This window comes from Abramis brama (assembly GCF_963993115.1).
Source record: "Abramis brama genome assembly, chromosome: 15".
NCBI lineage: Eukaryota > Metazoa > Chordata > Actinopteri > Cypriniformes > Leuciscidae > Abramis > Abramis brama.
In genome coordinates this window covers 19,814,138-19,833,211 of record NC_139977.1, presented here as the reverse complement: position 1 = coordinate 19,833,211, position 19,074 = coordinate 19,814,138, and the positions used below count along the sequence as shown (strand labels likewise).

At 40.5% G+C, this 19,074-nt stretch overlaps 1 protein-coding gene across 2 annotated transcripts in view; it reads right to left on the bottom strand.

The window, feature by feature from the left end:
- Positions 1-6,023: 6,023 nt before the first annotated feature.
- The window catches only part of zbtb16a (zinc finger and BTB domain containing 16a), a 110,274-nt gene continuing 97,223 nt past the window's right edge, over positions 6,024-19,074 (bottom strand). The window contains exons 5-7 of one of the 2 annotated variants that reach the window (XM_084136858.1): positions 14,269-14,439; positions 9,912-10,079; positions 6,024-8,121 (exon numbers count right to left, since the gene is read on the bottom strand). In XM_084136858.1, coding sequence (XP_083992984.1) covers positions 7,892-8,121; positions 9,912-10,079; positions 14,269-14,439 — 569 coding nt within the window. In that variant the 3' untranslated portion in view covers positions 6,024-7,891. Of the gene's footprint in view, positions 8,122-9,911; positions 10,083-14,268; positions 14,440-19,074 lie in introns of both variants that reach the window. The other variant, XM_084136857.1, reaches the window with a different exon arrangement.

Below are 19,074 nucleotides of genomic sequence, written 5' to 3'. Positions count from 1 at the left end.
AAGAATCCTGAGAAAAATGTATCACGGTTTCCTCAAAAATATTACATTGATGACTGATAATAAGAAATGTTTCTTGAGCAGCAAATCAGCATATAGAATGATTTCTGAAGGATCATGTGACACTGAAGACTGGAGTAATGATGCTGAAAATGCACAGCAATAAATTATATTTTAAAGTCGTAATATTAGTTTTGATCAAATAAAGAGACTTCTTTAAAAAGCATGAAAAATCTTACTTTGACTTGAACGGTAGTGTATGCTAGACTACGCTTCATTTTTAAATGCTGGAACCCAAATCATTTTGGTTTTATATTGTCGTGAAAACAACAATCTATTATTTAGGTTCCAATATGCTCTTCTGTTATCCTGATCAAATCTGTAGTACTGTGAAAAAAATATGCTATCCTGTTACTGAAATGAAAACATCCTGTAAAGTGTCTGTATTGTATGTCTTAAGAATATGTTTGACCGTGTTTGTATTGTGTTCCCTCTCTTCCAGCCCAAGGGCGGTTGAGTTTTAGTCGTTGCCCGTGACACTAAATGTACTAATTGTAAAGATTTTCACCTCACTGGGAATGCACTCAGCAGGCCTGGGGTGATTGGATAAATGCCATCGACACCCTACATAATTAAAGAAGAAAAAAAAATCAGTTAGACAGTAAATGGGAGCATTGATCCCAATACAATCAATGTGGCCACATCTCTCCATCCTGCTTTCTGCTCACCACAGTCCTGAGAGTAATTTCACATTTTACAAAAGAACAAGAGTTTGATGTGTGTCTTAGTAAATGCCAGTCTTGATGTACATTAAATAAATATGTCATTATGATTAATATGATCATAATTACATTTCAACTTTGACCAGCAGAGGGCTTCTAAGGCCATGTAATGCAGGTAAGGCACAGCTGATGTGAGGGACATCATTACATTCTTTCACTGGTATCTGTAATATTACAGTCTGCATTTGGACTGCACACAATAGGATTCCATTGCCAGACGAATTGCATTATCAACCAAGAACGGAATGTTGGCATGGTGAAGTTGGCAGTGTAATTCCTGAAAGCCATGCACAGTCATAACAACTGGCTTCAAGTGGCATTTGTAGGCTGTTACTTGTTTTGCAGATTCATGTGCTGGAGGTCGTCCACTGTGCCCGCTCGCACCCGCAGGCACGGCTTAGCAGGGAACACAATTGAAGGGATTTGGGAAGACCACGTCCACCATTCAGTCTTTCGCTGTCTAAACTTCCCTCGTCCATTAGATCATATCTGGGTCAAAGAGCAACCAAAGATAGGACGCCCTGCTCGTCACACAAAAGCTATTCACGCAGAGGAGGTCACATGACCTTTGCCGAAAACTGGCGGTCTTGGGTGCCAGCAGCAACGGCGTCGCCCTTAACGATGCTTCACTTCCAAAGCGAAGACAATCTGATCTGAACCATGCAGTCTTTCACAGACGATCATTAAAAAAAATCAGTTTCATCTAAAGAGATAGACCTAATTAAAAGTCTCATTAGCTCAGCGCTCTGAGGTAGCATTGTGTGCTATATATGAGGCGCATGATTTACAAAGATAGTTAGAAGTGAAAAGATAGCAGCGTTTCATTAGCCACTGTAAATGCGGTTAAAGATTTCGCAATGGTTCGAGTTTTTTCACGAATTCGCCGCGTTTCCCAACAGAAGCTGGTTGTTTTGAAAGTGTCCTCTGAGATGTACGTGCTTCGGTCATCGCTGCACTAATGGCAATACACAATATTGACGAATTTTCTTACCGTTACTGCTAATTAGCAGGGACCAATCAACAGTGAGATGACGTCTGGTGATGGAGGAACTTGTATTATATTGTATAGGCTACTAGTTCGGACTACCTTTCTTCATTATGATCAGTGTTGGGTATAAACTATAAAGCATTACTTAGTAATTAATTACAATTACTGTTCATTCTGATGCAATTGCATTAAATACTATATAGTCAGTTCAAGAATAACTTTTATATTATTTAGTTGAAAGAATTAAAAGAGCAGTTAATATCTGTCCCTGTATTGAGGTTGATATGGGATTTAGAAAGTAGTAATGCTATGGGGTTTTTTTTTAGAGAGTAATTAGTACAGGAATCTAATTACACTTGAATATGTAGCTAGTCATTTTAAGTAATTACTAAGAACTTACTGAACCATTGCTTATGATATAATATATAAATATTCCATATCTGTGTGGAAAGTATTCAGTACATGAATAAATAAGTTCGTAATTTGTGATCACATAAAACTTGTCTGTTTTCATTTACATAATACAAAAAATAGAAATACAAGAATTTGCCAGCAGTTAGGCTGAGCTTTCGCTGTGTGTCTAGCCTTAACACTGGCAGCTGTTTACAATAATTCAACAGGATCATAACTCAAACACACACACAGAGAGTGCTAGACAGATACAATACCAGAGGGAGCATTAGCATAGCAGCGAATTGCCATTATTTGCTCAGATGGTTCCTGGTATTAACACAGAGCTCTATGTAATGAACACAGGCAGACTCACTAAAGCACTGAGGTTTGTATTCTCAGCTTGTCTCCCCCCAGAATAAAAGAGAAGCAGAGACTGCTTTTGTTTCAGTCTATTTCCCTCCGAATGGTAATGAGAGCAGGCAGTGAAGACAGAACCTGTTCTCTTAATGATACACTACCTGTGACTCCACTTTGCTATCTTAAGGATTCATCTGATAATGTATTCGCATCAAGATCGGTCTCGCGGTCTTGTTTTGTCCCCCCTACTCTCTTTAACTGTAATATTGAAGTTCGTAGGATATTTGCCATCATCTCAGCTGCAGGTGGTGCTAACTGAAAATGTATCAGCCATGAGCTTTTATTTAGTAGGCTTTTCCTACTCACTTTTTTCCCCCAATAAAAAAATAATAAGGATGAATGGTACTAATCAGCAGTGTTGGGGAAGATACTTTTAAAAGTAATGCATTACGATATTCGTTAATTAGTTACATTTTCTTACTTTTGCAATTCCTTTTCTCACCTTGGCCGGGTTTATTTGTTTTTTTAATAATAAAAACAAAAGTTCTATTTTTGGCAAATGTAAAAGGCTCTACTTTTTTGTCGTAAATTTAAAAGTAATCCATTACTTAACTAGTTACTTGAAAAAAGTAATCGGATTACATAACTTGCATTACTTGTAATGCATTTCCCTCAACACTGCTAACGAGTAATGTTTAATCAAACTGTCTAACCTTGTTTTACAGGCTTCAAGACGCCTATAATGAACAACAGCAATTAAGCATCATAAAGAACAGCAAATTAACTCAAAATTTGAAAGACATTCTCAGATGATTTAAAGAAAATTCTGTCATAATTTACTCCCTCATGTCACTCCGAGCCTGCATGTACTGTACATTGTTCACGCTTCTCTCTTCTATACAATAGAAGTGGATGGTGACCAGGAGCAAGCAGTCCATGCCATTTCTGCTTCGTTTGAAAAAAGATTGTAAATGTAAGTTTTTATGTAGTCTTGTTTTTACAGCTGTGGTCATCATTCACTTTTTATTTTATAAAGAAGAGCATCTTGAACATTCCACATCACATTTCCTTTGGTGTTCCACATACGAATGGGTTTAAAACTACATGAGGGTGAATAAATTACAAAATATTTAAATTGTTGTATAACGGATTAATAACTGTGAGTTGAACAGATGAAAAGCCAGACAAACTTAAGTCCATTTTTTATTTTTTTTCTAACTGCAGATTTAAGGAATACAACTGAACATTGTTATTTTGAGACTCATAAATAAAATAAAAAAAATACAAAAAAAAAAAAAAAAAAAAAAAACACTACAAAAACAATCTACTGTTAGTAGGATGTAAAAAATATCTTTCACTATTAAAGGCACAAAATTTACTTGGTGACAACACTGAGAAGAAAACCTGCAGCATTCAATCTCTTTAAATTCTTTATTTTTTCACACTCCATCAGAGAACACTGAAATGTTACAAAGAGATGTGTCTGATCCTACACCGAAAGAAAGACTACATCAGGAAACTGATGCCAATATCTGTAGCACAACATACAGAAAGTAGTGCTACAAAAAATAGCATGTTGCTGGAAAAGACAAAAGGACCGCTGCAAAGCTCTAATGCAAATAAAAATGTGTACAATTGACAACAGAAAAAAATAAAAAAAAATAAAAATTGGGCACCTTCTAAGATTAGGCTAAGATTAGGTGCTGAGGTAGACGTAACTATAACAATTCAAATAATAATAATAGAACAAACAAAAATAAAAACCCCAGAAACAAAACACTATATTCTTAAAGAGCAACAGGACTGGCACTTGTGCTGTCACAATGGGGGAGAAAAGAAAACCCAGACAAGCCAGTAAAGGAGAGGGGGATACAGTAGAGAGAGGGGGAAGAGAGAAACTGATTTGATACATAAAAAGCTTTATGCTTGGTCCGACAGGGCAATTGGTCCTCAGTGCTAATATATAAAAAAAAGACAACGTCTTGGTGCTTTGTTACTCAAACAGTTTAGTTTTGACCTCAATGGCACATGCATGGCAACACAGCATGAAATGGCTACTCTTTCTAGAACACCACACTGGAACACAGTGAGCCAACTCCAGGGATGCAATGATGACGTGCGGCGAACCGTTTCTTTAACATAAGTACTTTAAACGACAAATAAGACATGTCTAGTAGGGGCAGTACAAACGCATCCACCAACAACTCGCCGAATGTTAAAGGGACGTCGTTGAAAGGTTTAATCAGCAAACCTGTTGCTGAGGCTAAAAAAAAAAACGAGGAAATGAAAGCAAGTTTGATTCTCAAACATTAAGTTTTCCCCCTCAAAGCAGGATATTCATTGTGAAAAACGCACATATTCCTATCCAAGGAATGTTTAGCTCGTCTTTTCGAACCGTGTGTAAAACACTACAACGCTTGTTGCGTTCGATCGGTCGCCAGTGGAACCACTGAAAATAGACCAAATGATAATCATTAGAACAAGTGAATCGATCTGAGATCATCATCATGGCACCCCTGGAGCCCTGAAGACACCAATAATTTTCTTGAAAATACAGAAACTAAGCAGATATATGTGAACAATTTGTTGAACAATTTCATTTAGGCACAAAGATATTACAGAAACATCCGAAGAACATTGAGGGAAGAACTATATCAATGCCAATATTTTTTTAATCATGGTGAGAGAAAAGTGGCATAGAACATGACTTTCAGATTAGTGCATTCGACACTAACGTGGCTCTCACGCGCGCGCACACACAATACACACTCTTTCAGCCTCAAACACACACTCAAAGCAAAGTACAAAATCAAAGTGTTACACTAGCATGTGACGTACTGTTGCCACATATAGCAAAACTCTGTTTTACCCATTTAACATCAGTCGACATTATCCATTTACAGAACAAAATATATATTTCTGCCTTATTTCATGGAGCTACTAGTTTTTTAAAATTCTCACAGGGGGCAAAAGATGCCCGAACTCACAGTGTTTTCCAGAAAACAACGGCAAGACACACAACAATTACGTTTCCTTTGATGCGTCTTCCCATCCCTTCTTTTTTTTTTTTAGTCACTTCAAGTAAAAAACAAAACGTTGGCAACATTGATTGTTTTGTTTGAGAGATCGTGTGCAATGGAATTGATCATTGGCATCACCTCATTTTTTTTGTTGTTATTTTCACAAAGGAGAATGTGGCTGATTTAGTCCTTCACCTGCAATGTATTGACATCCAGAAAGCAACATTTATCACTATAGGATCACGCACTGTCCAACATTACAGAAGAGGAGCAAGGCAAACGATTCAAACCAGAGAATAATGATATAAAAAAAGAACTACAAAGTTTTGCCCCGCAGCAACCTCAACAAAATGGAAAAAGGGACTGACACTTAATACAAAAATATCACAATTTTATATATCAAATGGCCTCTGTTGGCTCTTGCTCAGGACTACACTCATACAAAGAAACATGTCAACTGACAGGATTTGAGTTTTTTTTTTTTTTCCTTCCTTTCATCTTTGATTACCACTTGCAGTCCCAATTGTCCAACGCACAATGCACTGCTGTATATGACCTGTTCTTGGTGGCTCACGCTCTGTGAACCTTCTTTTTTCACATTACAAAACTACAATTCTATTCACATATTTTCAAGTTTAACATTTTGTTTTGTTTTTTTCAGACTTTAAAGTACTACACTTCACTTGTTCCATACGCACCTCCCAGATCAACTCCGACCCCGAACTTAAGGCTTCAGAAATCTCTTTTCTGCTCTTAAGGTAACATTTACAGGGGTGAGGGGACTGATAGGGAAAGTCATGACTCTTTTTTTTTTTTGTAATCCACTTTTCCTATAAGCAAATCTTACCCTTTCATATTCTTCGCTTCCGACATACAACACTTGAAAGCGTGAGATGAAGTTGCGATAATGCAAAACGCAATAATGTGCTTTTTGCAAACGAAACAACCAAAAGAAACAAAACTTAGAGGTAGCTTACAAAAAACAACCAAACCCACAAGCTCTTCAACAAGCAGGGTTAGTAAAAAAAAAAAAAAAAAAAAAAAAAAAACATAATACCAAGTTTGGTAATATTAATGCAAAGAAAATAAACAAAACAAGACAAATAATCTCTCTTCACCATGGCACTTAATTTCTTAAGTACTTAAAAGCGCACGCCACTTCAATATCTCCCCTGCTCGAAGGACAAACGCAAAGCAAACGATCAAATATACAAAGGAAAAATTAAAACACTAACACATGAGGTCACGAAAAAAAAACAAAAAAACGAGGTAATTCAAGTACGATGTGCTGAAATAAATCAAGGTAATAAAAGGAAACACAGACAAAGCGAAAGGAATCAAACCAAAAGAGTTGATCTGCTCTGTTCTTTCATCCCAGCGTTCCCGAGCCTTGCGACCACCTGCGGACACACGGATATGTGCGGACGAGCCCCTGTACGTCACAGTGCCGCTCTGTCTACGAGCCACTGACAAAAGCAGCTTTAGTCATCATTTTGGTCTCTATAACAACAGCATAAACAGTTGATTAGATGTTTAGTGTGTAATGGATGTTCTGTATGTATTGCCAAGTTTCGAACGGTTAACTGCTTTTCAGACTTGGGCGCAAAGAAAGAGCTAACGTGAACATGTACTTGAAATGTGGCGCTTGAGAAATCAGCATCAAACAAAAACTGTCGTCGTGAAGTCAGCTTGTAATATGCGGCACGAAGCTATGCCGAGAGGAAAAAAAAAAAAGAAAAGTGAAATGACATTGATAAGTAGAGTACTGAGAGCTTAGCTGATTTGTACACTGGTTAAACCAATAAGCCCTTAATGAATGTGAATCATATAGGAGGGATCTACGCACTGACTGTCAAGCTGGGCATCGTGAACACGTTTTGCAGGAAGCTTACGTCCCAGTTTGCAGTAATGACCCTGATGAACATGACGGTTCATATTTGCTGTGGAGTACCTGACTGGCACGTTTCCACTGACGGATCTAAGTGCTTCGTGCACTGAGATAAACATTGTGTCTCGTTCACACTACTGTGGTGTACCAGGAGAGGGCGTCCTTACGAAGGGGAGGGATCATTGTTGAAGTGTGTCGTTTGACTGATATAAGACATATTTAAGTATGTTAAGCGGACATGTAGAGAATTAACCTCCTATATGATCCGTGCTGTGAACGGACAAACGGCTACAACATGATGCTTTTTTTTTTTTGCGATACTGATGGGTAAGATTTCTGTCTTTCTCGTTCCCGTTCTCACTCTGCCTCTGCTCTCCGACAAATCCGTCCATTTCCTGACTGTGTTTCCAGGTGCTTTAACCCCTCGCCCTCCCATTCCCCTTCCCTCCCCGCCATCCCCCCCTCCTCAGACATAGCAGAGGTACAGGTAAGTCTTCTCTATCCTCCAGTCCGGGGGGATGTCTTCAGGCTTGTGGCCCTTCATGTGCTTCTGCATGGCGGAGAGGCTGGGGCAGTATTCCAGGCAGATGGTGCACTGGTACGGAGAGGCTCCGTTGTGGGTGCGCAGGTGTTTGATCATGGCCGAGTAGTCCCTGGAGCGCTGGTGGCAGAGCTTGCACTCAAACGGCTTCTCACCTGCACAGAGAATACAAAATGTCAGGACTTTGCAAGACACATCAAGAGATGTTGCACACTGGGTTCTGGTTTTATATTTGTGAACAGACAGGAATATTCATCTGCATTGAAGTCAACATTCCAACATTGCGGTTGCACTTTATTTTAGAGTCCTGTTCCGCATGTACATACTATGTACTTATAGCAATTACAATAACTAGGTACTAACCCTGAACCCATGTAGTTACCTTATATTAACCAGTACTATCTTAGGTAACTACACTGTAAGTACATGTAAAATAAAGTGCAACCAACATTGCTAATAAAAAGAAAAGTTTCTTCTGCATATTAAAATGATTCCTAAAGGATCACGAGACACTGAAGACTGGTATAATGGTTGCTGAAAATTCATCTTAATTATCTAAATCAAATGAATTACAAAATACATTTTAAAATATATTAATATATTTTCATTTTAATAACATTTTACAATATTACTCTCTTTTTATTGTATTTCTGATCAAATAAATTCAGCCTTGGTGAGCATAAAGGACTTTAAATTGATTAGCAAATGCTAGGATATTTGTCTATACAACAAATGTTCCCGAATAAGTGTATGACAATTTTGCAGCATTGAGAAACAAAAAACAAAACAAAAACACATGGAACAGCAGTAAATGTTGCATAGGACAAAATAACCACATAGTTAAACAGCAAATTTGTCTTTGCTTCAGAAAGTTGCTATTTAAGAAACCTCTTAAAGAGACTGTAACGCAAAGCGCAGCACATTTCCCCTGACAGTGAAAATAAGTCATCTAAACGTTGACCTTTAAAAATGTCACTAGGGAAAGCATTGATAAGTTGAGGATTGAAGAATGCTTGTGTTGGGTAAAGGCATCCTGGGAAATGCAAAGTCTCTGCGTTGTTTGCTCAGGTCTTCTGTTTAACGGAGGGATTGAGGAACCTTGACCTCGGAGGTTCGGGCAATGTCACGTCCGTCTGCGTTTGCGTATGCAGATGGCCTAATGAGACGGTCATTAAACCGTCGGGACTCCAGTGATACATGCACGTGTGGTCGGTGTACTTTAACTGCACTGTAAACAGGGCAGCCTCAGATAACCAGGCAATAATGAATTGCAAATGGAGCCGGGTTATTGATTGGCCATCGACAGCCGGCGGTGCTGCCAATGTCGATGCTTCATCAAGCGGCTCCCTTTTTGCATGCGGTGGCCTTTGACTGTGAGCTTGTCGTTGTTCTTGTTATCTCGGGAGCTGTGTGCTCGCCGCCGAGGCTTTGCTCCATCCCCACCCCAAAGAAGCCAATTATTTGACAGGCTTTCTTGATAGTTTGGCTTAACGGTATCGTTTTTTTGAGTGACAGAGAGGAGGGGACAGTTTGGTGCCCGTTGTGTGACCTGGTCTCTACAGTACCGCACTAATCCCCTTGTCAAAGCGCGAGCTGACAGCACTGGAAATGGCCTGCCCTTTGGTGTGGGCTTTACAGAGCGCCAAGATGTGAGAATCAATCAGATATCACCTTAACAAGAGGAAAGGGGGCTCTTTACACAGGTCTAAAGCCAAACAGAGGCATGGCCTACACTGGCATCGGCCGCAGAACTGGTTGAAAGATCAGATATGATGCTCACCTGCTGACAAGGATAACAGAAAGCTGCGACATACCTCTGTAGCGCTTAACGTGATTTAAGTAGGGCATGTTACTGGATCAAAAGTGTTACTTAAAACCAGGGAGGTCTATAATGTTAACGTTCCCATTTCTCTAGGCTTGTTAAACAGGAAGCAGTGCACAGTACCTGTATGGACACGGTAGTGGGTCTCTAGCTGGTGTTTGAGGCTGAACTTCTTGCCGCAGCCGTTACATTCATAGGGCTTCTCTCCGGTGTGGATGCGCTTGTGTCCTTTCAGCGTGCTCTCGTCTCGGAAGCAGCTTCCGCAGAACTCGCATTCAAACGGGTGGTCACCTGCTGAACAGAGGTCCGGTCAGTATGATACATGCGAGTTAATGGTAATCATAAACAATAATCACCTTATTTCACCCCTAAATTACACTTAAAGGTGTCATTTCTGTACGCCTAGTGACAACAAATTGCAATGTTGTGGTGTTGTGCTGGTTGTGATACTCAAACTATGTTTTGATAGGGATAAAGAAATACAGTGTTTACACTGACTTTATACTCTGGAAACATACACATTGGAAATCATTGGAAACAATACAATGGATTATTCGGACAAAAACAACTCGTTTTAATTTCCAATGTGTATCAGTGTAAAACGGACATGAGAAAGCATTATCACAACATATTTAATTGTCAGAAAACATAATAAAAAGTGCATTTAAGTATAAAATAAATAAAAAAACAAAAAAACAATTAAAGAAATTTTTTCTAAAATATCAAAACAAAAAAAGACCTATACAATAGCACAAGTGATTTTTCTCCATTCACAAAGCATTATACAGCTGGACTATGATATTTATTTTAAATTAAGCCATTACACCATCACCAGTTGTCTGTTATAGGTCATCTCGCCTATATCGTCCTGTCTTCCTGCTCTGTAATGGATCTTCAGAGGTCACTAATCAGTGATATTATGATATGCGGGGGTGTTTCTTTTTCTGTTCTCTGCACTAATTGCGTTTCTGTGTCTCCATATCAGCTAACCATATATCACTCTCTGTCCGTACAGATGCGCGACTCTGCCAGGCGTGTAATGTTCCCCATATTTAATGCATTTCACTTCTGTGCGAAGGGTTTAAGTCATCGTCTATGACCTACGCGTTTCATTATCTGGCTGTCCGAGCGGCACCGTGCCTGGGAATAAATTGCATTTCTCGTTATGTACTGTCATGCTCAGACTCTCGCCGCCTCCCGTTACCAGACAATGTCAATTTCCTCAGGCACGTTTTGTGGCGAGACGCAGCTAAACGCCTCACATTTACACGGCTGCTCGGGCTCCACAGCCTTCGCTTTGCCGGTAATGGGAGAGGAAAAAAATGCAGGGAGTAAAAAAAAGACGACGACACGAAACAGTAAAAAAACAACAACAAAAAAAAAACATACATTTCAGAAATCAATAAAAGTGACAGTATTTATTTGTGTGCATGAAGTTATCAGTTGCTGAAAGAAATTTGCCGCTTCAAAATGCCTCCTCCGCAGAAGAGAACACAATCCATCACGCTCCCTGACTCTCCGGCACGCGTCGAGAATAGCAATCACACCAAATTCACCTGACTTTAATTGCGCCTAAGCTGGCTCTTCAACCGAAGACATCTGCGCTAGCCTCCAGAAAACTAACCATGAGTTAAATCCGCAGGCTTGTTTCTACCCTTTGGTGAAAGCATCTTTAATCTCTATTTGACAAAATAATTTGTGACAGCTCTCTTTCGATACCGCAAGGCACAAATTCATATCGCCTGGTGTTTTTTTTTTTAAGGCTACCTGTTATGTAAATGGAGCATGTCACTGCTATAAACAGAAGGCAATTTGCTTATCATATTCTGTTTGGCGGCTTTGCTTTGTTTGGAATACATTAAGCTTTGAGGCAGTAAAGATACAAGGTGATAGATCAAGATGCTGTCACCGACTGCGTGTTCTTCAGTTCCTTTCTGTGTCTGTGTGTAAGTCTGGTGGCTGCGAGGCACAAAGAGGGTGGGAAAGACATTTGGAAAGCTTGGGGGCTGCCACATGCGTCCCCATGCCCCAGGGGACTGCTGCGGTGGCGTACCTGGCCGGGGTCTGCGGGCACCGCCAGCCGCCTGGCAGGGCCGAGGCTTACGTTAAGGCAGGGGCCGAGTTCATTATGCGCTAAGCAGCGTAAATCAAGGATCCATCACTGCCAGGGTCTCGACTGGGCTGCACTATCAAACACAGCTGCGAACACAAAACACCCGCCGCAGATGGAAAATGGGCTCCGAATAAAACACAAGCACAGAACAACAACGGAATATTAACGAGGCACGGCCGGCAGCATGCGGAATCGAGGGGGGGAGCGAGGGGGCTGCCATGATTATCAGCCCTAATGGATGCCAGCGTTCGCTCACACTGTGTGCGCCTGTAAACGTACATGAGCAAGTACATTCAAGAACAGAAATTCCTCTCTAAAATCAGCGGAAACGCGTGTAATCATTCTCTGAAATCCTGTTAAAATTGGTTCCGCATCAGCATTTAGGACAAGGTATGACTGGGTTTGAATAACTGAGTAATGACTGTGTGGGCCATAATCACTCATTTAAGTTCTTTTTGAGTGGGCACCACACACATGGAGGAAATCAGGGATACGTCGAGCTATCGCACCATTGTTTCAGCAAAGTGGTACTTTATCCCAAAAAATACATTGATTTTGCTCACTTTAACCTATGCAACTTAAAAAATAAGAGTTGTCAAATTATTATATAGTGTTCTACAATTTTATGTATTTAGTGCACTTTTCATTTAATGCATCAAGGCTGAATTTATTTGATCAAAAATACTGTGAAAACTGCAATATTGTGAAATATTTCAATTTAAAATAACTGTTTTCTATTTTGATGCATTTTAAAATGTAATTTATTCCTGTGATGGTAAAGCTGACATTTAAAGACATCGGAGAGAAGCAGATTTCTGAGGACGACATTTCAAAACCATTAACTATATTCTCCCTCCCCACCCTTTACGTCACAAAGCACAGAAACCAAAGTATTGCATGTATAACACGAGTACAAATTTAAATTTCCCAGACTGAACTGCAACATTTAAACAAAGTTACCCACATTTTATGAACTTAACTTCACATCTGCAAAATTAAAGGTTTTTGAGAAAGTATATGGTTTAAAGGCAAACAAAGTTGTATATAGGCCACTTGGTGAGTAACAAACAGTAGTGATTGTTTTTAAAGTAAATCAATGTAATAATGGTGACTTTAATTGTATTTACGTTAATGCTAGATGATATACTACTAAGTACACAATAAGTTTAAAATTTCTGGTGTGGTATTGATGAAATGGTACTTGAGCCCTATTGATGGTGTTGTGGGAATGAATAAGATAAAAGGGTTGGGAAACACGGCTCTGAGGAATATCCAGTGCTTATCATATATGCGACTTAGTTTTCAGCATTAAAAAATACACTGTGAATGAGATTAAGAAGATCAAAGGAGATTTAAACGCGAGCAGAGAGTCTTCCTTTTTGTCCTCTTTAAAAAAAAAAAAAAAATCTGAGACTTATTTTCAGTGGTTTTTGCAAGTGCCAATAGCAGTTTTTCCCTTTCAGCTTCTTGACAAAAGCCCCCACATCACATTAAACGGGGTGCTTGCTAGCGCTCATTGTAATTTAATACACGCCCACAGAGAATTGGGTTCAAACTAGCGCGACGCTGCGTCACAGCCTCTATATCCCTCCGCCTCGTCTGCGGCAAAGCAGACCGTTGACATTTATGCGTGCAGGCGGGAGCGTCGGCTCCGATGTGCAGTCGGACGAGGACAAGTGAGTACAGTAAGCGCTTGGCCGTCTTGTACCATCAGCCGCCCAATAACAGCCGGGCAGCCTGTAAACAGGCGGGCTTTGCTCATCTCCCTCTTTCGCTTCAAATATTCATTCCTGCTGCCGCCAAGTAAAGCAACTCTGACACATCAGACTGTTATTTAAGGTCAGAGACGAAGGGTGAAAAAGGCTTTCTGGAGAAAATGGGATTCATTTCCAGCGTCTCATATTCAGAGACAGTAATGGAGACCGTTCCCGAGTCGTCGCATCTGCTCAGCCGCGTGCCTGGCCACATGGGGATGAAACCGCCATATAGCAAGGCTAGCACGACTGGGGAGGGTGATATCTGCGCTGTCACAAGCCATCACAGCGCTGTGGCCTTTCGCTAAATGATATGTCACTTCAGCCTGCTATCTTCATTCCATCCACCTCCATCCAGAAGGTGATGAGATGATGGGTGGGAAAAAAAGCCGACACAATGACTGTACCAGGATCCTGATTTAAACACTCTACAGGGTGAATCACATCTCAGCGTGTATAATCATTTGGCTTGACGGATGTGCATAAACCTTCAAAGAATCAAATTAGTATTTCTGATTCATTCCAAAAATGTGGCTCCTGAGGCTGTCGGTTTATGCACAAATGCGTGACGTTAAGACACAGAAACTAAAGTAGTATAGAGCTGATGAGAGACCTGTATGTGAACGAAGATGGCGCTTGAGTGCGGTGTGGCTGGGAAATGTGCGGTTGCACTCGCTGCAGATGTAGCTGCGCACGCCTGCGTGGACCTCCATGTGCTGCTGCAGAGCCGTCTGCGTCTGGAAGCGCTTCCCGCAGAGCAAACAGAAGATGGCCATATCGGATCCTGAGAACAGACAGAGAGAGATGTTAGCATGCATGTACAACACCATTTACAGCATTGTATGTATCTAGCACAGCAATACTGGCCCAACTAATTGAGTATTTTCTATTTGTCTGATCCATTTTAGAAAACAATCTTCATTTTGTGCAGAAACTCTGGTTCTTCTGAATCACGTTCACTGCAAAAACTGGACAATCAAGCTGAAAGAGATTCATGATTCATTTAGAAAATACACTCAGTCTCAGTGGATCAATAGGAGAATCTCATTCAGTACCATAGGGTGAGATGCACATATAATACAGTGCCACAAGAGGTCAGCGGACAGATAAACTGAAAGGAAAAAAAGACATTGAAATATCCTCCTAAAAAAAAACAGACTTATACCTATGCATTTAAAGAGATAAAGGTGCAAAGTGAACAATTTTCCCTCTCTTTTGCTTAACTCTAATACACAGACTCACACTTCACACTTTTTTCAATTATCAGGCTTTAGAAAACTCTGGGGAAAGTGGGAGTGTTTTAAGCTCCGCTTCTATTTCATGAGTCGATAACACATCTTTGGGGCAAAGCTGCCACTAATTTAAAAATCTATGAGGAGCCCCAGTCTCATGTTCATAAAGCTCGATCAATCAGCATTTGCTGGAGAAAAAAAACGGGAGCGATTGAGAGGATGAGAGGAGGAGTTTGAGGTGAGCGAGAGAAACGACTATTCCTGTTCTTAAATCTCAGACAGTGCTGCTAAATTGCTGCTTCTCTGCAAATAAATACTGACAAGCCTTCCTTCTGGCTTTCTCTCGGCCCAGCCATCTCCCTCCCCCTCTCGCTGTCTCCATCTTTAATGACTCCTTACGTCTCTCGGTTATCGATGAAAACGAGGGGGGCATTGATTAAGGAAGAAAATCCCAAAGAAGTTTGGGGTTGTGAAATGCAAGTTTGCTTCAGGAAGGTTCATGGCAAATCTAAAGGCTGTAAAGAAACATAAAAAGCAATTTTTCAAGGGGGCGGGTGGAGGGAGATGAAAGACAAGGTGACAGGAGGAAAGAGGGCAGGGGGTAGGGAGGAAAGGCTCTGAGGAATGCGAGAGGTTAGGTGGACTCTGACCCAGGGTGCTCAAGGGTCTGGATGAGGTGGAGGGAAAGACTAAGCCACATCACCAGTGCTGCTCCGTGATTGCTCTTAAAATCCCACATTAGTGGAGACTGAAAGATTTAATGACGATAATTCACCCACTTTTCATTTCAAGTATTCCCCTCTCAGAAAAGCCCAATCAGTGACCATGCACTCTGGGCCCATGTCTTTTTTTAAAATGGTAAAATATTTGGATCCACATTTCGGATCAATTACATAAAATGCTATTTTTATTTCATTCAAATAATTAGAAATGTCTAAGGATAGAAAGTAAGTGATGTTTATTTCATGTCTATAAAATATAAATCTTTTGTAACATTAAAAATGTATTTAAATCACTTCATGTGCCTATGTAATGTGTCCTTACTGAATAGTATTAATAAGAAAATAAGTATTAATTAAAAAATATATATTACTGAAAATTTTTTAATAATCGCATATTAGTTTTAAGGATATAATCAGATTTTTGAAACAATCCCAAAGGTGGACTATGTTTCCATTACCAGTCAAATAACACATCTTACAGTTCACCCGTTGATGCATCATATTTCTCAAGTGGTAAGAACACTTTCACTGAAGAAAGAACACTATTTTGGGAACAGAAGAAGGGCAGGGGGGACAGTTGATAAAGCGGCAGCCATGAAGGGAAGTGCAGTGTCCATGTGATTGGTGTTAGCTGGAATTAAGTGTTCCTCGGTGTGAAGTAAAGAGCGTCACAAGTAAATGGCCTAGCTGGGAGAAACTCTTCTGTGAGGTACTGAAGGGTAAGGCAGAGAAAAAGAACTAGAGAGAGAGAGAGAGAGAGAGAAGTGGCTGACCCACTCGCCTCTATTACAGTGCAAAATTGAGTTGGACAAAGTGACACCTGGATAGAGAACTGGCTTTGGCTGCTGCTGCCTGCTGCCTGAATTTTGGCATAATTTACCTCCACTCCGGTGTCTATTTATAAGGGCCTCTTGGCTCCATCGCAGTTTTAAGTTAATGGCCCTGAAGAAGCATTGGCCGTTACTTAACAGCGGGTGTGCCACAGCATTTAGGTGATGGGGGTGTTCTGCTTGTGTTCACCACTGCAAACACCTCCAAACTCTAGGGTGGGTGTGAGAATGTGTGCCTGCATCATCCCTGACTAAGAAGATAACCATGTCTAGCATAGTACGCTACATAACACTTAGACATAATCACAATCACCTAGAGACCCATTGAAACCACTTGACAAAAGCATTTTTCTGTTCTGCGCTGACTTATTTGCAGTTGCAACAGGGAATCTGGGCAAGACATACAGTAATGAAGGGCTTTGGTTACATTATAGCCATGCACATTTGTTTGCAGGGGGAGGGACATTCTCATTCTAGCGAGCATCTGATTGGGGAAAAAAAAAAGTAGATTTTTCCAACTTTTAGGGGTACACTAGAATGGATGGCTTTAAAGTTCATATACAAACAACCATTATTATTTCATTTAAGAATTCAGTACAGAACAAATGCAACTGTTTTTTACACAAACAAACTGAACATGGCTGTGATTAAAACTTAATGTGAGAGTTAGACGATGTAACTGAGTTTCCCACAGGGCCGAAGCCAGCTCTGAGAAACCCCACATGGAGTAGGAGTGCCATTCTAAGCTGGTGAGACTAAAGTCAATTAGTTTGCGTTTCAATTCGCCGGTGCTGATGGAATACAATTCCTGCTGCTCTGTCTATTGCCACTGCAGTGAGGTGTGATGTCACCTGTTGCTCAGCGAAGAGCCTGGCACTATGACACACCTGTTCTGCATCTCCACTTGGAATGCACTACCTAGATGAGCACACAATATGCAGGATGTTGATGATTGATCTGATGTATATTTGATGTGATGTGAATCAACAGCGACTGATGGCAGTGGTGCAATGGGCATGTTCTGGTAGAGTACTGGATTACAGTTTTATATTATTAAACACTCACACATACAAACAAATGAGGGATAAATGTACAGTCACCAGATGGGTTACATATGAGGAAAATGGTGCCATATGAAGTCAAACCACAATCAACGACAGCGTGTTAACTGAATCAGTATGTTTTGAATTAATCATTTGAGTGAATGATGCATTGATGTATTCAAAGACAGTCATGGATTCCATTCCTGAATGAATAAGTGTGTTTGAACAAATTGGTGGAGTTAACAATTCAATGACTCCTTCAAAGACTATTCAATGCTCTTTTTCTGAGTGAATCAGTGTTTTTGAATGAATTGTTTGAATAAATTATTCAGTGACTCATTTGAGTTTTGAGAAATTGACTCAACTAATTCACATTCATATTTCAAATAATATTAATAAGAAAACAATTACAGCAATAATCAGAATCCCAGAGTAATAGTGTAATAAATATAGGCCTGTGCACTTAACAGCACCCCCAATAACAATTAGGTGCTCAATTAAAAAAAAAAATATATATATATAAAAAAGAACCATGTACAAAGAGTACAGCCAGACAGAAAGGCAGACAGACAGATTAGATGTGTCAGCAAAGCACACAGATTTGTGTCATACATGAGTGCCTGGAAAGCCAGAGCCATGGAGTATATGTACACTAAGACTGTGTGGTATGTGTGAAGCTTGTGAGAGAAGTTCAGGTCTGAAAGCAGGAAGGGAGCAGGGGTCATGGGGGTAAATGTTTGGGCCAGGTGGGGGGTAGGGCTGCCCAGGCGTTGCGGGGCAGAGGGGGCCTTGGCAGCCCCGCTGAGCCTGGGGACAATGGGTGCTAGCAGGGGCTCAGGAGGGCGTGACAATATGGTTAGACTGGTGCCAAAACTATACAACCCCTTTAACATACACGGGGGGTGCACATAGCCTCAAAAGAAAGCCCAAATATTTAGTCCCACAATTAGTATAATGTGCAAAACACAGAACTTTGTCTCAGTGTGAAATGGGGCTATCAAGAGAAATTTACCATTTCCTACTGCGCTTGCAAGCAAGCATATCTGTGTATAGTGCGGCAAACTGAGAACATTAGTCACGAGAACCCCTTCGAGCAGTGTAATGATTTTCATGGGGACTGCATCTTAATTATAATTGGGATGTATAAATGTGAGCATTATAGGGAGCGCATTACCAAAGGGCTCCAGGTCTGAGGGGTAAAGCCACATATAAAGGCTTTCTGACCCATTCATTTCCATGGTCTTGCACTCAGAGCGATTGGAGAGAAAGATAATTGATTATCGCTAGTCCTGACTTTTTTTTCCTGCTCGAATCTGGTTTTGAGTCCGAACAGAGAGAGATTGATAGATATAGAGATGTTACATGAGTGTTTTTATGACTGAGTGCTACAGGCTGTTGGGAAGTCAACAGGTACAAGCTGTTCCAGCAGCCGCATGTGCGCGTGATGCGATATGTCTGCAGCATCTCTCCGATCAGGGTATTCACTCGCTCACTCCGGCTGACACCTAATGAGCCCAGACTACAGGAGGACTGCACATCCATGTAATCCGGGAGAGTGGCTGGGCATAATGTGGCATTAGAGGAGCCTGAGG